Genomic DNA, 17,902 nt, shown 5'->3' with positions numbered 1-17,902 from the left:
CGGGGGTCACGGCAGAGACCCTGCTCAGAGTCGCACGCACTTAGGGGACGGACTCCCTCAAAGAATAATTGACCGTGTTCAGGACCACTGAGGTAACACACCCACTAGCGGTCTGAAAACCAAACACCAAAAGAACGGAAACCCTCTAAGGAATTATCTGCATTAATCGAATTGGGGGAAAAAGATCTACTGAAAAATTGCCATGCTGCATTTCTGAATGATTAGCCAACATTTATGAAACTAGTTCTTGCGAGGAAACCAAGAACTTTCTTTGGTGGGACTAGTCCACCTGATGCAGCAAATCCCACCCCCCCACCCGACCCCACCACCGCCACCACAGCACCCGCACCAGGGGAGCCCAGGCCCCGCCCCCAGGGGGCCCTCACCTGCTGAGCCGAGTGCTCCTCCAGGTACCTGGCCTTGCTCTTCTTGCTGGGGTAGCTGTACAGGCAGTAGAAGCACTGCTCCAAGGCTGTCTCCAGCTCCTCCTTGTATGGGTGAGTGTCCTCAGACGTGGATGCAGCAAGCTCCTTCTGGAGGACGCGCACCTAGGTGGTGGGCAGGTGGGAAGGGGCATCTGGGGGAGGGCCGGCAGCCGCCTGCACAGCGGGCCCATCAGCTCTGCTAACCTGAGGAGCTTGTCTGGGCCTGTGTCCTGGAACGGGCCTGCCACCCCCTTGGGAGCCATCTGGGCCCCGCTCTGCAGGGTGTGCTGAGGATTTGCCCAGCTTCCCTCCTTCCAGCACCGCAGGCAGTTTCTTGCAGTTTCTAGCTACACTTGTTCATTTAGACATTCATCTGCTCCCCAAATATCTACTGAGCACCGTCTTATGCTGGGCACATCGAGACACTGTCCCTGCCTTTGGGAAGCTCAGACTCCCGTGGAGGGGTGTGAATTAAAGAGTTATAATGTCAGACGATAAATCCCGTTAGGACCGAGGGAACCTCTCTCTGGCAGACAGACATTAGTGAGGATCTCAGAGGAGGTGAATGATAGTCAACTGGTGAATCTACAGAGGTCAGAGCAACGGCTACCATTGTGATGCCGAACTATTAGCAAACATACATTCTTTTCAAGCATCTGTGGTATTTTTACCAAAACTAGACAAAAAGCAAGTCTCAACAAATACCAAAACTAGGTATGATACAGACCACATCCTCCAAACATAATTCAATAAAATTAGAAATCAGTTACATAAAGATAGCAAATATCTCAACCATAAAAAGGAACAAAATTGGGTCATTTGTTGAGACGTGGATGGATCTAGAGACTGTCATACAGAGTGAAGTAAGTCAGAAAGAGAAAAACAAATATCGTATATTAACGCATATATGTGGAACCTAGAAAAATGGTACAGATGAACCGGTTTGCAGGGCAGAAACTGAGACACAGATGTAGAGGACAAACGTATGGACACCAAGCGGGGAAAGCAGCAGCAGGGGATGGGGGTGGGGGTGTGATGAATTGGGCGATTGGGACTGACATGTATACACTGATGTGTATAAAATTGATGACTAATAAGAACCTGCTGTATAAAAAAATAAATAAAATAAAATTCAAAAATTAAAAGACCTTATCATAATAAATAAATAAATAAATAAATAAATAAAAGATCGTAAATATCAAAACTTATGGCATGCAGCTAAAAATGTACTTGGGGAAAACTTATAATCTCCAACACATGTATTAGAAGGTGATCACTAAAATAAGCATTTACTTCAATAAGTTAGAAAAAACACGAAGCAAATCCAAAGAAAGTAAAAAATAAAGTTTCAATTAGTGAACTAGAAAGCAAAGAAAAAACAGGTCAATAAACCAATAACTGGTAATTTGAAAAAACTAATTTCGATAAACCTCATAAAAGACTGGTTTTTCAAAAAAGGAAAAGGAAGCATAAATAAATGATTTTAGCAATGAAAAAGGGGGCATAACTAGAGGTACTACAGAGACTTTTAAAATCATCAGCAAATACCGTGAACAACTTTATGCTTACATGGACACTATTCCAAAAACAGAATTGACCATGGAAGAAAAAATCTAAAAGAACCTAAAATCACTAAAAGAAAGAATCAATAGTTTAAATTTTACTCCAAGAGAGAAGTGGGGAGAGAGAGGGGAAGAGAGAGAAAGAAAGCAAGAAAGCACGGGCACACACTCTAGACTGGGGGTGACAATGGCCAGAGAAGGGCGGGCACGCCCCAGCAGCACTTACGTAGAATCGCAGCAGGGCCCCTTCGGAGTTGCAACACCAGGCCCTCCGGCCCAGGTACTCATGGGCCGTGTTGAGCAGCATGAGAGAGGAAGGGAGCATGGGCAGATCGGCTGTCACTGGGGAAAGACCAGGCGACACACAGGGTCAGTGCCAGCACGGCTGGGAGCAGTGGGCCCCGCTCCTCTGTCTATACCAAGGGGCCGCAGAGTTCCCCCTCTTTCCTTTTTCATCTTTTTGTCTTTTAAAATCAGTAATGATGTGACTGGGTTTACTAAAGCAGTACATGCTTATCAAAAAACAATTCAGATCACACAGGACCGTATACAGAAGCAATGGTCCATCACCAAACAGCAGCACTGCCCACCACACCCCCGCCCACCCCCCGCCCCCAATAACCAGGGCTGACATTTGGTGAACATCACTGGAAGCATCTTTCTATGCACGTATGAGACATTTTGAAAGAGACAAGTCATTTATGACAATGGAACCCATACTACACATACCATTGCTTAACTTAAAAATTCTTATATTTAGGTCTGTTTAACTACTACAGAAGGAAAAAGAACTACCAAATCTCAGTTAAATGTTTGTTCATCACTAGAACTATGACTAGCTCCTTAAATATCCCTTGGTGTGTTTGAAACTCTGAGCCATAACCCATCATGGTCTTATAACATACGTTTTTAAACAGGATTAGGACAGAACACATTAGGATAAAAAGTACTAGAGAAAACAGAATCAAGATTCTTTCATGAAATTTGTTTTGTAGTTTTTTTTAAAATTATTTAATTTTATTTATTTTTGGCTGTGTCGGGTCTTTGTTGCTGCATGCGTGCTTTCTCTAGTTGCGGCGAGCGGGGGCTACTCTTCATTGTGGTGTGCGGGATTCTCATTGCGGTGGCTTCTCTTGTTGCAGAGCACGGGCTCTGGGCTCAGTAGTTGTGGCGCACAGGCTTAGGTGCTCCACGGCATGTGGGATCTTCCCGGACCTGGGATCAAACCCATGTCCCCTGCATTGGCAGGCAGACTCTTAACCACTGCACCACCAGGGAAGTCCTTTCACTTCCATTTTCAACAGCATCAAATGACTGTTACACCAGGTCAGTGAAGGCTCTGTGGTAGCTTTTTCCTCGTCTCCCCCAGCTCCCAATCTGGTTGTACATACTGCTTCTAGCGCAGCAGGGTTATAACACGTACATTCTGTTCTGCAGCCATAATCAGCCTGACTGCTCTCTTTCGACTCCAATTCTAAGTGGATCTGGTGCTCATTGCAAGTTCTTTCCTGTGGCTTTTCCATCCTGACTCATGTTTGTTTACTGACTTCATCCTCCAGCCATGCTTCTAAGAAGCACTCTAGGAGCTGGAATCCACTGTAATTACAAACGACTGGCTACATGCCTGGGCCCACACTTTCCTGCCCTGAGAACCCTGCAGACATGTGGACATGACCCCAACTGCACTGAACACTGTCAGGGAGAAATCTGAAATGAGCCCTGTTCTTTGTCTCATTAAGATAAATTGCTTTTTCAGTTTAGAAACCTGACCAGTCTTTACCCCTAAAATAGATCCTTCACCAGGATGCATTTTGATGTAGACTGTTGCATATCAACTTTTCTTGGTATATACTTGGAACCTGCAGATTCAGTGTTTATTACAATTCAGAGAACTCTTCCTGTATTTGACATCAGATTCCTTGCTGCCATCAGGGGCCCCATTCACCCTCACACTGGACCATCTCTGTCTTCCACATCTTCCACCTTCTCTCCAGTGCTGTTAGCTCTTAATCCGTCTCCCGCAGTTTCAGTCATATTCACTCTGCTCCTCGCTGTTTTATTAGTTTATAACAGTGAGATGTGGTTTGCAGCGTTTTCCCTTAGTTCTGCAGTTTTCCTTTTCATTTCATTCTGCTTATCGTCTTAGAAATTTTAACAAATGATTTTCTTGGGCCAATCACCCACAAGCCTCTGCCTCTGCTCCTTGCTGTATGCTTTCTTCCAGGCCTAGTTCACCTGTCTCTCGAATGGTGTGTTCCTTCTTCCCTTCCTGTACTTGATGCGGGGTGTGGGGTAGGGGTGGGCCATGATCTGTCAGCATGCCCGCCATGTCACCTCTCTCGATCCTGCTCATGGCCAGCCAGGGAGGCTCCCCGGACCACGGCAGCACTGCAATCACCATGAAGGAATTTTCTGGGGCATCTCCAACAAAGAGCAGCCAGCCCTTCCTCGAAGCTGTGAGCTTGCAGCAGGTGTTGCTCTCAATCACTTTCCGCCGCCTGTGTCTGCTGAGGGAAAAGAAGGGAGCTCGCTCGACCAGGGCTGCATCAGTCCGCACTGGGGGACCAGGGTTTTGTCCTCTCTTCCGAGATCTCCTAAAGGTAGGATGGCTGCCCAGGGAGAGCAGTGCAGCCAGCACACGCCCGCAGCCAGCAGTTCCTTCGGCTTGGCTACAGCCACGGGAGCCACATCCAGTGACTGAAGTGAGATGGGAGGGCAAAGGCCTGGCTTCCTCTGCCCGACATGCTACAGAGTCCCCACCGGGGGCCGAGACGACATCAGGATGCACCCTGTTCTCCCCGCTGCTTCCCGCTTCCTTTCACGAGCAGAGATTCCTAATATACCATCCCAACATCTGCTCCAGGGAACTCAGCATGCAACATTGCCCCACGCCGGTCCCTTACTGCCGGCCAGAGGGCCCTCCATGTAGTCTGCCACCAGGAGGGGCAGAAGCCAGCAGCCCTTCCTGCCTCTGCCAAGGCCCAGGGCAATACAGGGGGCAGCCCCGCCAGCCCACTCTCTACAGAACAGAGGACTCTGTCCACACACCCTGTCCCCTCAGTCCTCCTCCAGGGGGTGGAGGAGGAGATGGGCCACACCGGCGGCCAGTCCACCAGGATCTTTGCTTACCTAGCCCACCCTTTTGAAGTTTATGGCCTTGGACTGTCCTCCTCCCCTTATTTGCTTACTGGCAGTTTTTTTAAAAACTATATTGTGGGGACTTCCCTGGTGGCACAGTGGATAAGACTCCACGCTCCCAATGCAGGGGGCCTGGGTTTGATCCCTAGTCAGGGAACTAGATCCCACGTGCATGTCGCAACTAAGAGTTCACATGCCACAACTAAGGAGCCCGCCTGCCACAACTGAGGCCAGGTGCAACCAAATAAATAAATAAATAAACAAATATTTAAAATAAAACAAAAGAAATCCTGTTACTAAAAAAACAAAAAAGCAAACCAAAAAAACCTATATTGTGCTTGCATAATTAATTAAGAGGAGACTCTTAATCCAGAAGTCTTTTTACACCTACATTTATAGGTGTAAACCTTAATTTGTTTTCACCACTGAAGCTTTTTTGTAAAACACAGAGGCACTGTTTGTCAAGCACTCTAAAGATAACCGTTCTAAAAATTTATCCAAAAAAATCAATTAAGCAGAAGCAAAAAGGCGTGCATGAGGTACTGACTAAAGAATGGCCAGTAAGAGAGAAACACCACTGCCCTGAGAGTTGGGCAAAGCAGGGCACCTCTCCTAGCATCGCGAAGACAACGGAACACAGCCACACAGCTTATACACGGGGGTGGAAGCCTTCCTCGGTCTGGCTCCTTGCCAAGTCCAGCCACATGCCCAGCCCTTCCGGGTCCCTGCCCAGCTGCCCCATCGCTTCGCGGTCCCCCGTCAGGCCTCAGGCATGGCACTGTGGGTGCTGCTAGTGGTCCCATCTGTCGCCCCCACTGTGAACCTTTCCAGGCCAGAGGTTCTCACCCACGGAGGCCTGACAAGCAGAGAGCAGCTGACAGACACCTGCGGAGTGAAGCACTTGGAGCAAGAGAGCAAGTGGAAGGAAGGCAAGCTGGTGTGGGCTCCGTGCTTGTGGCCACACAGCTGACTTTCCTTCCTGTGCACTTTGCTGATCCGTCAAATGACTGAGGAAACCACCCCCCATAAATTCAATTTTAAGCTGGTTGAATATACACATAAATATGTGTATTGTAATCATAGCTATGTAAAAAGTATACGTATATCAGCCAAGTTTAGACTGAAAATGCGAGAAAAGCAAAGGAATAAAGTCCATTTGGTAGAGCTACACTCTTTGCTTAAATGTCACTTAACTATTGTTTTGATGTAATTTCTTCCACCGACCACATTTCCCACCACTGTGCTGACCCGGCTCAAGTGCCATCTCCACACAGGGCCCTGGCTCGCCCCTGCGGCCTCTGCACTCGGCACCAGCACCCCTCGTGCCAGCACTGACCTGCCGTGGCAACGATGGCTTTACTGTCCCACAGGTCCTCCAACAACCCTGAGATGGTGCCACTATCCCCAGAGTGGACGGGGGAACAGAGGCTGGGGGTTGCCTGACTGGCCCATGGTCACATGGCCAAGAACTGGAACCTGTGCCTGCTTGCCCCGTGCTGCCCTCCAGTTGCCCGGGCCCACACCCATGAGGGCCCACGGGCTGCGCAGGGACTGGAGGAGCTGGCGGCACGAGGCTCCCAGAGCAGGCCCACTCCTCATGGTGCTCACCACCTGCACCCAACGTGAAACACTGCACAGGCCACGGCCACGCCCCCACCGCATGGTGGGGAGGTTCTACCTCCATCCAAGTGCCACGAAACATGCACTGCCTGAGCCCAAGCCCACTCACGGTGCCTGGACAGGGCCGCAGGGCCCTGAGGCAAAGACGAGAGGCAGGGACACTGGGCTGAGGGCCATCCCCACCGGACCGCGTCCCCACACCTTCATCTGTGGGGCTCTGGAGCTGCTGCTGGTGGCACAGGGAGCGGAAGCTGTCCTCTTCCTGCCAGATGATGCGGTGCAAGATGATCCAGGGCAGCACCGAGGACACGTGGGGCTCCTTGGGCTCCTCCTGCACGGCCATGCTGCAGTCGATGACCTGGGGCGATGGGGCGTCACTGCAGGGTCAGCTCCCCCCAGGGTGCGTCCTCAGGGCCAACCGGGCTGCGGGCACGCAGGAAGGAGCCAGGCTACCTGGATGAGGTTGTTGGTGAGACGGGTGAGGCCAGCGGCAGAGGATGAGTCCCTTAGGATGCTGCCACTGCTGTCTGCTGAGAGCGCCTGCTCGATGCCCAGCAGCAGCTGGGTTACCGTGGCCACCCACTCCTCCTTGGCGGCAGCCTCAGTGGCATTAACCATCTGCTGGACCGCCTCATTCAGAGCCACGTCAGAGCACTCGAAGCACTGCCGGTGGTCCTCCAGCCGGAGCAAGGAGTCCTGCATGAGGGAGGAGGGGGCAGGAAGGCGCTGTGAGAGCTACGGCCACGCTCGCCATGCCTGGCCCCACAGGGGCTCAGGGCATGCAGAGCAGGCCCGCCCACCTCGACCGCCCTCCAAGGTGACAGACAGGCAGAAACGCACCTGAACGTAGATCAAAACCACCCCCAACATAAGAGCCTTAATTGCCAGGAAAACGGGGCCTGTGTTTCTTTAGAGAAAGCCAGCACCGAGCAGGAGCTGCTGAGGTGTGAAGCCCACAAGGGCAGAGGTGGAGGCCACAGGCTGGAACCAACCCCACCTGATCAGAACACGCAAGAGGCTGGTTGACAGAAAGTCAGAGACAAGACAAGGACCCATCACTCTAATGTGATATGATACCCAGTGCTTGAGGCCAGAAAGAGCTAAAAAGCAGAAGTGTAAGTGCCAACAAATAGGAGAGGAGATCACCACTGACTGTGGCAACAGACCATCCACCCAAAACAGAAACCATCAGAAATAAAGGGCATGCACTGAAGTGGCCAGACTTAAAATAAACACGCAAAAATCAACAAGGTTCCCATAAACCATAAACGGAGTTAGAAGACATAAGGACCAGCAAAAACGTCCTGCTCAAACAGCAACCCAAAGTATCAGGACTAAGAATCAACACAACCATGAGAAGACTGTACACTTACATTGAAGAATGTGGCAGGCAGCTCATCTACACAGGGAGACCGAGCCTCCTGCATATCCCAGAGAGGATTCCAAGTCAGACCCCCACCCTACAAAAGCTAGGTGAAGCGGGTTACACGCAAGCATGAACCCAACACCTAACACTGCAGGAAGAAGCAAGGCACACAGGCCTCTGTCTGTCCGTTGACACACCCCTGCGGCCTCCCTTGTGGAGAGCACGTTCCGTCAGGGGGCCTCCCCGCTGCCCGGTGTCAGGCACACTGTGGGAGCTCCATCCTGTGTGTGCAACAACTGGATGAATGTTGTTCTAGCCTCGAAAAGGCTTTCTAAGCATAATGAACAAATTCACCACTGTTTGAAAACATCAAGAGATTTAACGACCTAAAAATTCAAAACTTACGTACGTCAAAGAAAGCACAAGCTGCAATTTAAAAGCAGACAACAAACTGGGAAAAAACATTCGATGAGAAAAAGATTAATATCTCTAATATATAAAAAGAATTCCAAATCAATAAGAAAACACACCCCCTCAAGAGGAAAAGGAGCAAAAACCAGCAGATTCCCCAGCACTCGGCCCAGGCCTCATCTCAGGCCTCAGCACCATGCGGTGCCTCCCCAGCAGCAGCCCCCTCCCCTGGGGCCCCCCCACCCACTTTGCCCAGGAGCTCCAGACCACAGAGCAAGACCACCTGAGCCACTGAGCTGGCCTGTCCCTGGCACACTCAGCTGTCCACCTCACAGCCACTGGCGCTGAGGTAATCACAGCTCGTCCCCTGCCCTCCTTTCCCCATTCTTCCCCTTTCACCTCCGCTTGTTCCCAGTCACACCTCTTAACCATTTCCCAGTTCAAGAAAGTCAGTTCAAAAAGCCTGGGAGGGGACTTCCCTGGCAGTCCAGTGGTTAAGACTTTGCACTTCCACTGCAGGGCAAGTGGGTTCGATCCCTGGTCAGGGAACTAAGATCCCACATGCTGTACGGTGTGGCCAAAAAAATTTTTTAAAAGGTTAAAAAAAATAAAATTTTTTAAAAAGCCCGGGAGAAGACTGGGCTCTCTCCCTAGACTGAAGAGGAAGGACCCAGTGAGATAATAAATCAAAGCCCACCCCACACCACTGAGCACATCCTGTGTATCATCTTCCACATCCATGTCCACATGTCCCGAGGATGGCGGCAGCGGTCACTGCCAGCACCCGTCTGGGGCTTGCCACATGCCAGGCGTGATGCCCACACACGCCAGCTCATGAAAATCCACAGGCCTCTGAGGTACAGACAATAACCATCTCCACTCCAGAGACAAGACGCTGAGGCGCAGGGAGGCTGAGTGACCATGCAGCCCAGCAGAGGCTTGGTGCCCAGCCAGCTCTCAGCAGGAGTTCACGTGCTGAGGAACGGGGCGTGGAGGGAGCCGACAGGGCACATGGGCCTCACACACCACACTCGTGTTCCTTTCCTTCAACTACTTGATCCTACGGGACTATTTACCTTCTCTTAATTCTTTACATTGTATAGATATTTTATCAATTTTATATGTACTCAATAGTTAATTTAAAAAGCAATGAACAACATGCAGATGAACCATCAGGTGGATGGATGGCTAAGCCCTGACTAGTCTCCCTTCCCCCTCTGTCACGTGGAAGTTCAGAGCCTGGAGCAGGCTCACCTTGAGCCCAGCAGACCCCTAGGCTCCAATTCCCCACCCCCATATGTTCTCACCACGTCTTCCCGGTGCCCAAGGGGGCAGATTTTACTCCACTTCTCTCTACTTTCTCCAGGGCTGCCTCCAAGCCCCCGGAGAAGAAACTCTGGCCAAGCAGAAGGCACAGGCAGGAGAAGGGCCGGGGCAGCACACACCTGCAGCAGCAGCAGCTGGGCCGGCCTCTCAGGCACAGATGTCATGAACTCCAGGTGTTTGGCCCGGTCAAACCCACTGGGGCACAAGGTGGGGCGGAGCAGGCGCACGACGGCCCGGTGGTCGCCAGCCTCGTACAGCCGCTGAGTCTCCTCCAGTGACTGGCACCGTTCTAGCGACCTCAGGTTCTTGTCGATCTGGAAGAGGCCCAGAATCACTGCCTGATGACCAAGCCCTCACGGGCTCCCTGAATGCAGCCAGAGTTTTGCATTTTTTAAAAAAATTATTTTATTTTATTTATTTTATATTTTTGGCCGCGTTGGGTCTTCGCTGCTGTGTGCGGGCTTTTCTCTGGTTGTGGCAAGCGGGGCCTACTCTTCGCTGTGGTGAGCAGTCTTCTCATTGCGGAGGCTTCTCTTGTTGTGGAGCATGGGCTCTAGGTGCACGGGCTTCAGTAGTTGTAGCACACGGGCTCAGTAGTTGTGGCTCACGGGCTGTAGAGTGCAGGCTCAGTAGTTGTGGCGCATGGGCTTAGCTGCTCCACGGCATGTGGGATCTTCCCGGACCAGGGATCGAACCCGTGTCCTCTGCATTGGCAGGCGGATTCTTAACCACTGCGCCCCCAGGGAAGCCCCCCAGAGTTTTGCATTTAACAGACCCAGCCGAGAAGTATTTACAGCAAGTAAATACCTTATAAAATACTTTATAAATAGTATTTCTATTAAGGGCAAGGCATTCAAGTCTTTGAAGAACAAATATACCAAAAAACAAAACTACCACAGAAGCAGAAGGGCTTCAGAAAGTGTCTGTGAAAATAGTTAGACAGCCTCATGGCCACAGTTCAGTGAACCAGACTCCTAGAACCGTGGAGCATGGGGCTTCAGAGACCTAGGGAGCCAGGCCAGAGGCTGGCACACACCACCAACCCCTGTGCCCTCTCCTCACAGGAGGCCTGCAGGATACGGGCAGCAGGGGCACTGCACTAGGCCTGGCCCTGAAACCACTCTGCAAGAGTCTGAAGGCTTTCAGCCAATGTGAATGTGTCACAGATGTGGAACTGTGGGCATGCGGTCAGAGGCTGCACAGTGAGGACAGGATTAGAACCACACACCGCTGACCCACCCCAGGGCCAGAGCAGCACTGGTCTGTTTCTGCGGGGCTTTTCCTCTCGTTCCTTTGGGGCTGCTGCCACACGCAGGCCAGAGAGCTGAGCAAGAGCCATTCTCCACCCTGTGGGCAGACACCTCCACCCCGGCTCCCAGCCACCGGCCCCTAGAGAAGCGCTCCATCAGGGGGTGTGCCTGTGAGTCTGGGGCACCCTGTGCCTCAGAGCTGCCTCTCCTGGGTCCCTCCCTGCCCGACTCAGCACGTGGGCCGCTCTCCTAGTCCGCACGGACAGGTCAGGCCTTTGACCAAGAAAACACCATTAAAAAGCTCCCACTCACCTCCTCCAGGGAGACGACCGAGTCATTGTGGAGGTTGGGCAGGCGGATCACGACGTCTCTTTGCTCGGCTCCCGCCGCAGCCCGGGCGGCAGCGGAGCTCTGCAGCATCTCCGTGCAGATGTCATAGTTCTCCAGGGCCTGCTCCATGTCTCCCTGGGCAGAGGAGGGGCACTCGCTGTGCTGCACCAGGTGCCTGCCCCCTGAGCCCACCAGACTGGGGGTACCATGAGGGCGGTTTTAGCCAACTACTACCATATCCCCTCTACAGAGGGGGTGGGGCTTAGTAAGTACCTGCTGAATGAACGCATGAACGAATGATTCACACTACAGCTCCAAGGGGAGCATTGTGACCCTCGTGGTGGCGGTGAGGAAACCAGGACACCAGAGCAAGGCTGAGTATCTATTCCAGATCTTGAGCAAAGCTGGCAGAGCCGCAACTAGACCCAGGCCTGTTCCAGCTCCAGAACCGACTGTGGGGCACTGGGTGCCACAGTGTGCAAGGGGCTGGGGGACAGCCAGCCCTCCCGGGCCCTCCAGACAAGCTCCATTCACACAGATGGGCAGTGATTCCCTCCCAAAAAACTCTGCACCCATTTGCACACACGCTCAGGCTCTCTCGGGAAACATAAGGAAAGGGTCAAGGCTCCAAAGCAACCTCGCTGGATCTATAGGGGGCCCATGAGGCCCCTCGTGGCGCTACAGCTGTGCTGATGGTGGGCGTCGGGATTTCTGAGATGCTGCCCGTTCCCCACCACATCCCACTTCCTCATGCAGAGCCCAGTGCCCAGGCAGGTGCCACACGTGCGCACACACACCCTCCACCACACGGCCAGCTCTCTCCCCTCCCGCTGGGTGCCAGCGCATCCTCCCCAAGCAGCCGACCACAGACCAACCTGCAGCGCCAGGAATCGCGACTTCAACCAGTACACGCGGACCACAAACTCCAGCCAGCCATCCTCAAACAGGTCCCGCTGGGACGAGGCGAATGACAGCTGTAGGAGGTCCCCCAGGAAGTGGGCTCCCGGGAAGTCAGGCCCGAACCTGCCGCTCACCACACCCGCAGGGCAGTTCCGAGGAGACACTGAAAACCATCGGCCGGAAGGAGTCAACCTCACGTGCGGGGCCCAGACACCCTTCTGCTCCCTGAGGTTGCCCCCAGCCCTGAGCCCTTGGAGCCTCACAGCCCCAGAGCAGCAGAGAGCCAGATGGGCTGGATGGGGATACAGAGACCCTGGGGCTAGAGGCCCTCATCCGGCAGACTGATCTGGAGCATATCTTTGCTCACCAGGTGGTGGTTTAAGTCAGAACGATCCACATCACCTGGGACAATGACTGGGGACACGTAAAGTATCAGGTGATAAACTGAGAAAACGCAAATGTCACGTCCGTTATCCTGAGTAACAGAAGCAGGCAGGCGGCTTCCTTGGGGCTCAGCTGCTTCTCAAAGGCCCCGGGTCTTTCCTGGCCTGACAAGCTGACCCAGGAAATGCGCCCCCTGTAGGTGTGACTCAGCCCCCCACTCCTGCCCCCTCCAGGCTGCTGAGGGTCCAGAAAAGTTGCCCCACACAGAACACGGAAGGTCGCCTACCTGCAGAGCTCCGGCCCTTGGTCAGCAGCCACTGGTCCAGCTGCAGCTCCATGCAGGAGAGGGACATCAGCATCATGTCCTGCAGGACGGGCGCGGATGGTCAGCAACAGGGTCACATAGGTCAAGGGCAGGGGATGGAACGAACCTAAACTAAAATTTACTCTGATGAGAACATCAAGTTTTCCTCTACCTACTTTCCATTTCATAAGTGGTAATCACTGGCTTCCTGCTGGGACATAAGGAGAGGCACATGGATCTACACAGGAACAGACTCAGGATGACCCGGGAGATCCGCCTTCAGTCCTCGGGGACTGGCCTACGGAAGAGGCAGCCCTGGACCTGCCGAGCGCCAGGCACTCAACCCTGAGAGCCCCCAGGGTGGGCGTGTCATTCCCTGGGTGGACTAGGAAGCTGCGACTCAGCAGTAAGGAGGCGCCAGCCTGGCCAATGGGCACAGCTGGGAAATAACCAAGCTGGTCTGTCTAGGGACCAAAGCCTCGGTCCCTCCCACTGCTCCACCCTGCTGGGACATAAAGAGAGGCACGTGGATCTACACTGGAACAGACTCGGGATGACCCCCGAGAGTCTGGGCAGATGGGCCTGGGGGAGCAGGCCCGGGCAGATGCTGCCAGGAAGTAGTCCCTGGGGTGTCCCGATGGAGGCTGCACCGCCAGGGGCCCCTGACCCACACGGCCCTGAGGACCTGTGAACCTGAAGCTCCTCCACCTCTGTGCCCCCAGCAAGAAATACCACTCAGGGGGCCCTGAAAGCTCCCAGTGCTGCCTCCTCAGAAGCGGCCTTCCTTCTCTCACAGGAGAAGGGGCCAAAGCACCCTGGCTCCCTTGGCCCTGGGAGGCACTGAGTGCAAGAGCCTGGGCTGCAGAGGGCAGTGCGTAGGCTTGGCCCCCACAGCTGGCAGTCCCCAGCACCCCTTCAGCAGCCTTCCTCCACCTCTGCACTTGTGTCTCCTCACTTGTTGAAAAAACGGGTAGCGACGGTCCCTGGCGCCTAGAACACAGCAAGCCTCCGCCTCCCGGCCTCTCCGCTGCTCTCCTCCCGCTCGTGAACCTCCCTCCCCTGTGACCCGCCCCCCGTCTCAACCCCACACCTCCACCTGCAGTTGCAGCCCAGGTCCCCCGCCTATGCCTGGCCCCCACCTGCCTGCCGCCCAGCCAACCAACCTGGATGTGCCCGTCGCCGCAGTCCCTGAGCAGCGGGTTGGGCAGGCTGGCACTGTGCCTCCGCCAGCTGTGGTAGATGCTGAGCACAACCTCTGCCAGGCCCGGCGGCCAACGCAGCAGGAACCTGTGGCCCATGCTCTTCAGGTAGCGCATCATGAGCTCCAGGATGCCCCCGTTGCTCAGGTTCCCCAGCAGGAAGGCGTGCACGTCTTGCTTCTCTGCCCGGAGCAGGGGAAGTGACCAGACTTCAACAGAGGACCCTCCGTGCCAGGGGCCCCATTTTGTTCGGGAGATGAGAGCGGGCGCCATCGGGAAGAGCCCATGTGCCCCAGGGGGGTGCTGAGGGCGGGCCTCACGGCTGTAGGCACACCTATCTGAACCTCCAAGGCCCAGGCGGGTACGAGAGGGCTGACCCCTGGGTGTGGCCTTGCACAGCAGCACAGCTCCCGGCTGTACCCAAGAGCTGCGATGTACCCATTCGACCGGCAAAGCCCGCACCCCTAGGGGAGCACGGTGGAGTATGAGTCAGGACACGCCAGCGCACCCCCTTCCTCCAGCTGACCACAGACCTCAGGCAGGACAAAGCCAGGCAGCCCCTGGACCACCCTTGAAAAACCACCCAGACCCATCCCCCCAGCACGCGGCCTGAGTGGGTTCCAGGAGAATGGGAGGAAGGAGTCCTCACAGCACTGCCCGTGGTGCCTGGGTCCTACCAGATTCCATGAACGTGGCTGAGTCGAAGGACAGCCTGTGGGGCCCGACGCTTGGGAAGTTCTCCAGTTTGGCTTCTGACGGGACTTCATAGTTACTAAAGGGATCGTCTTCCTCCTCGGGGTCCAGCTTTCTTAACCTGCACGGAACACACCGAACTCACAAAGGCCACGGTGCATGTTCCAACACCTTCCCCTGAGAGACAGGAGAGCTGAGCCGGACCCGAGGCTGGCCTCAGCCCCACGGAGAGCTAGAGACAGAGGCCAAAAGGCTCCACTTGGGCAGCACAGTTGGCCAGGCCTCCAGGTGCCAAGGCCCAAGGGGGCCCTGGGGGACGAGGAGAAAGTGGGTCTGGGGGACGAGGAGAAAGTGGGTGGGTGGTCGGCCCCTCCAGAGTTCCTCATAGCTCTCTGAACCCAGGGAGGCCTCTCCCAGCAGGCACCACACCTCAGACCCCCCCAGGGACTCCACTTTAGCCGAGCCTGCCACCTGGCCGAGGATGGACAGGTAGGCGCCTCCTGACGTCCTGGTGTACAACTGCACGCCTCTGCCCCAGGGACCGCGCCCAGCAAGCCACCGTGTGCCCCTGCTGACGATTTGAGGAAGCTGACGTGAAAACCACACAGGAAACCAGCAGTTGAAATAAAGAGTAAAAAAGAACGTAGACACTATTTCACACGAAGCGGGCTGGGGAGCAAGGCCCTGGGCGGGGCAACGAGCGGAGGGGAGATGGGGAAATGGTCCTCGGGCCCCTTGGCACCTCCTCTTCGCAGCCCTCAGAAGGGAGACCTGCGTTTGGAGGGGCGGCTAGGGAGGAACTGATCAGAGAGCCCGCATCCTCCACTCACTGAGAACAGCTCCACTTCTGAGCATTTCCCTCTCACCACACAAAAATGGAAAGGCAGCAAATTAGGAAAATCAGGAACCTTGTGGCAAAACAGATTTACAATCCACCTAAAGCTCCCGGCTCCTCCTCCTCCTCCACTTGGATGCGTCACCATTGAAACCTACTGTCACGAGCCAAAATGCCAGCTGAGGACTCCTGGGACACATGCTCACGTAGCACACGTGGTTACCTCCCAAACTCCACTCCAGTAACCGGGAAGGAATAAAATGGAGTCAACTCACAAAGACACAGGGGGTAAGAGAGGAAGCGCCAGCTGACAAGACATGCCCACCAAACGTTAGAAGGCAGAGAGATGCCCGACCAGCAGAGACTGACTGCTCTCTGCCCTCAGTGAGGGCATTAAGAAGTCTGGCACTGGCACCATAAACCCCAGGAAGGCTCAGGCATCAAGCTCCCAGGTCTGAGGGAGGTGACAGGGCAAGGACCAAAAGCATGGGGGCTGGCGAAGACCTAGGGAAGGAGCACTGGGGCGCAGCCCCCCAGCTCCACGCAGCCTGGCCCATCTCCTCCTGGGAGGGTCCTCTGAGGAACACCGTGAACCAGTGAAAGCAAGGGATGACTCCTGAGCCCACCGTCCACCTGCTCAGAGTTCGAGGGAACCCTGCTGAGCCTGGAGAAGCCAAGCAGGCGCCCTCCCTGAGCGCAGGGGGCCCCTTCCACGGGCCGTCCCCACGTCTGCACCTGAGGAGCAGCAGCCCCAGGCCTCCTGGCAACAAGGGAAGGCCCAGGGGTGTGAGCGGGTCACCTCCAGCTCCAAAAGACACAAAACTCACGGTTCCTGCCTTCAGGACATTCAGAGGCAGGAGAGGCAAGAAAACCCAAGCCCCCAATCCAGGAAGACCCAAGTGTTGGCCGTTTGTACAGATGTTACAAGAAGACGGAGGACATGCCTGGAGGGGAGGGCGACCACGGAACCAGAGACGTGAAGGGAGGCAGGAGGTTTGTGTGCTTCCTTTTCTAAAACAGAAGAAGTGCACCGTACCTGGACGGCAAGAACTTCACCAGCAGCTCCTGGAAGTCCACCTTCTCTTCTTTTTTGCACTTGGTGTTTCGGACGCGGGCAGACCGCCGCTTCGCCGTCTCCCCACTCTCCTCAGACATCTTCTTCCGCTTCACCCCTTTCTTGGATTTATCTCCTCCAGAAACATCACCTTCACAAAGAGAGCACGCTGAAATCTCACAAGAGGCAGGCTAGGGAAATGCACCACGAGGCACTCGGTCCCTTCTTTTATAATAACCCTGCCTGCAGGTTTAACCTGTGGCTTCTTTGACATTCAGGAAATCTCCTGCCTGCTCTAACAAGGAGCCTGGGAAAAGTCCATTCCAAACCGCTTAAGTCTCACCCCTTTCTCCAACTCACAGAGCCCAAAAGCCAGATCTCAAGACTACTTTCCACACCTACCGAACGCCAGGGTCTCAGAGTCAAACGCCCCATCCCCCTGCCCCTCCCACTGGCTGGCCTGGGATGGAACAGAGCAAGTAGCAATGACACTGACTCTGTCCATCGCCACGGCCCAGTGACATGATGTGGGCAAGAGAGTCGCATAAATCATACAGAGAGAAGAGGGGTGTCATGTATGATTAAGTTAAAAACAATCATATACAGGTTCATTCAGAAACTTCCTTAACTGCCAGATATTCTTCATCGGTGACACAAAAATCAAGGAAAGGCTCAGGAACTTTAGTCTGAAATTCTTCTACAACTCCAGTGATAATAGAAACCAATAAAACCATTCCAACATATACTACTGCATACAGCGGTAAGTATGCTGACTGCTTCTTAAAGCTAAAGAACTCAGTACATCAGTGCACAGCAGCACTGGGTGCAGGGTGTAAGCCAGCAACTGAGCAGAACCAGCAGAGGGACCCGCCAGCTCACAGGTCACAAGCAGGAGTAAACTCTACCCCAGGACTGAGCAACTGGGCATCGAGTGGTCTGAGGAGCTGTATCCCTGAGGCCAACCCCTTCCCTGCAGGGGCCCCAATGCAGAAGCCACCCCTGACGAGGGAGGCCCTGCGAGCAGGCCCAGAGGCTCCCCTGTGGGGCCAGGAGCGGCAGCAGGACCTGTCCCTCTGGATAGGCCAGGGCACCCCAACTCTCATTC

The 17,902-nt window shown here is 54.2% G+C and overlaps 1 protein-coding gene across 1 annotated transcript in view; it reads right to left on the bottom strand.

The window, feature by feature from the left end:
* CABIN1 (calcineurin binding protein 1) overlaps positions 1-17,902 on the bottom strand; it is a 94,262-nt gene that overhangs the window by 66,281 nt on the left and 10,079 nt on the right. Inside the window, exons 10-21 of the mRNA XM_007451057.1 lie at positions 16,780-16,948; positions 14,893-15,029; positions 14,180-14,397; positions 12,999-13,077; positions 12,304-12,491; positions 11,411-11,563; positions 9,968-10,162; positions 7,199-7,441; positions 6,947-7,103; positions 6,005-6,010; positions 2,214-2,323; positions 387-548 (exon numbers count right to left, since the gene is read on the bottom strand). Of these exons, the coding sequence (XP_007451119.1) occupies positions 387-548; positions 2,214-2,323; positions 6,005-6,010; positions 6,947-7,103; positions 7,199-7,441; positions 9,968-10,162; positions 11,411-11,563; positions 12,304-12,491; positions 12,999-13,077; positions 14,180-14,397; positions 14,893-15,029; positions 16,780-16,948 (1,817 nt within the window). The remainder of the gene's footprint in view (positions 1-386; positions 549-2,213; positions 2,324-6,004; positions 6,011-6,946; positions 7,104-7,198; positions 7,442-9,967; positions 10,163-11,410; positions 11,564-12,303; positions 12,492-12,998; positions 13,078-14,179; positions 14,398-14,892; positions 15,030-16,779; positions 16,949-17,902) is intronic.

The sequence above is a fragment of the Lipotes vexillifer genome, unplaced genomic scaffold (genome assembly GCF_000442215.2).
Source record: "Lipotes vexillifer unplaced genomic scaffold, Lipotes_vexillifer_v1.1 scaffold1783, whole genome shotgun sequence".
NCBI lineage: Eukaryota > Metazoa > Chordata > Mammalia > Artiodactyla > Lipotidae > Lipotes > Lipotes vexillifer.
The sequence above is the reverse complement of the archived record's forward strand: the minus strand, read 5'-3'. Positions and strand labels throughout refer to the sequence as shown.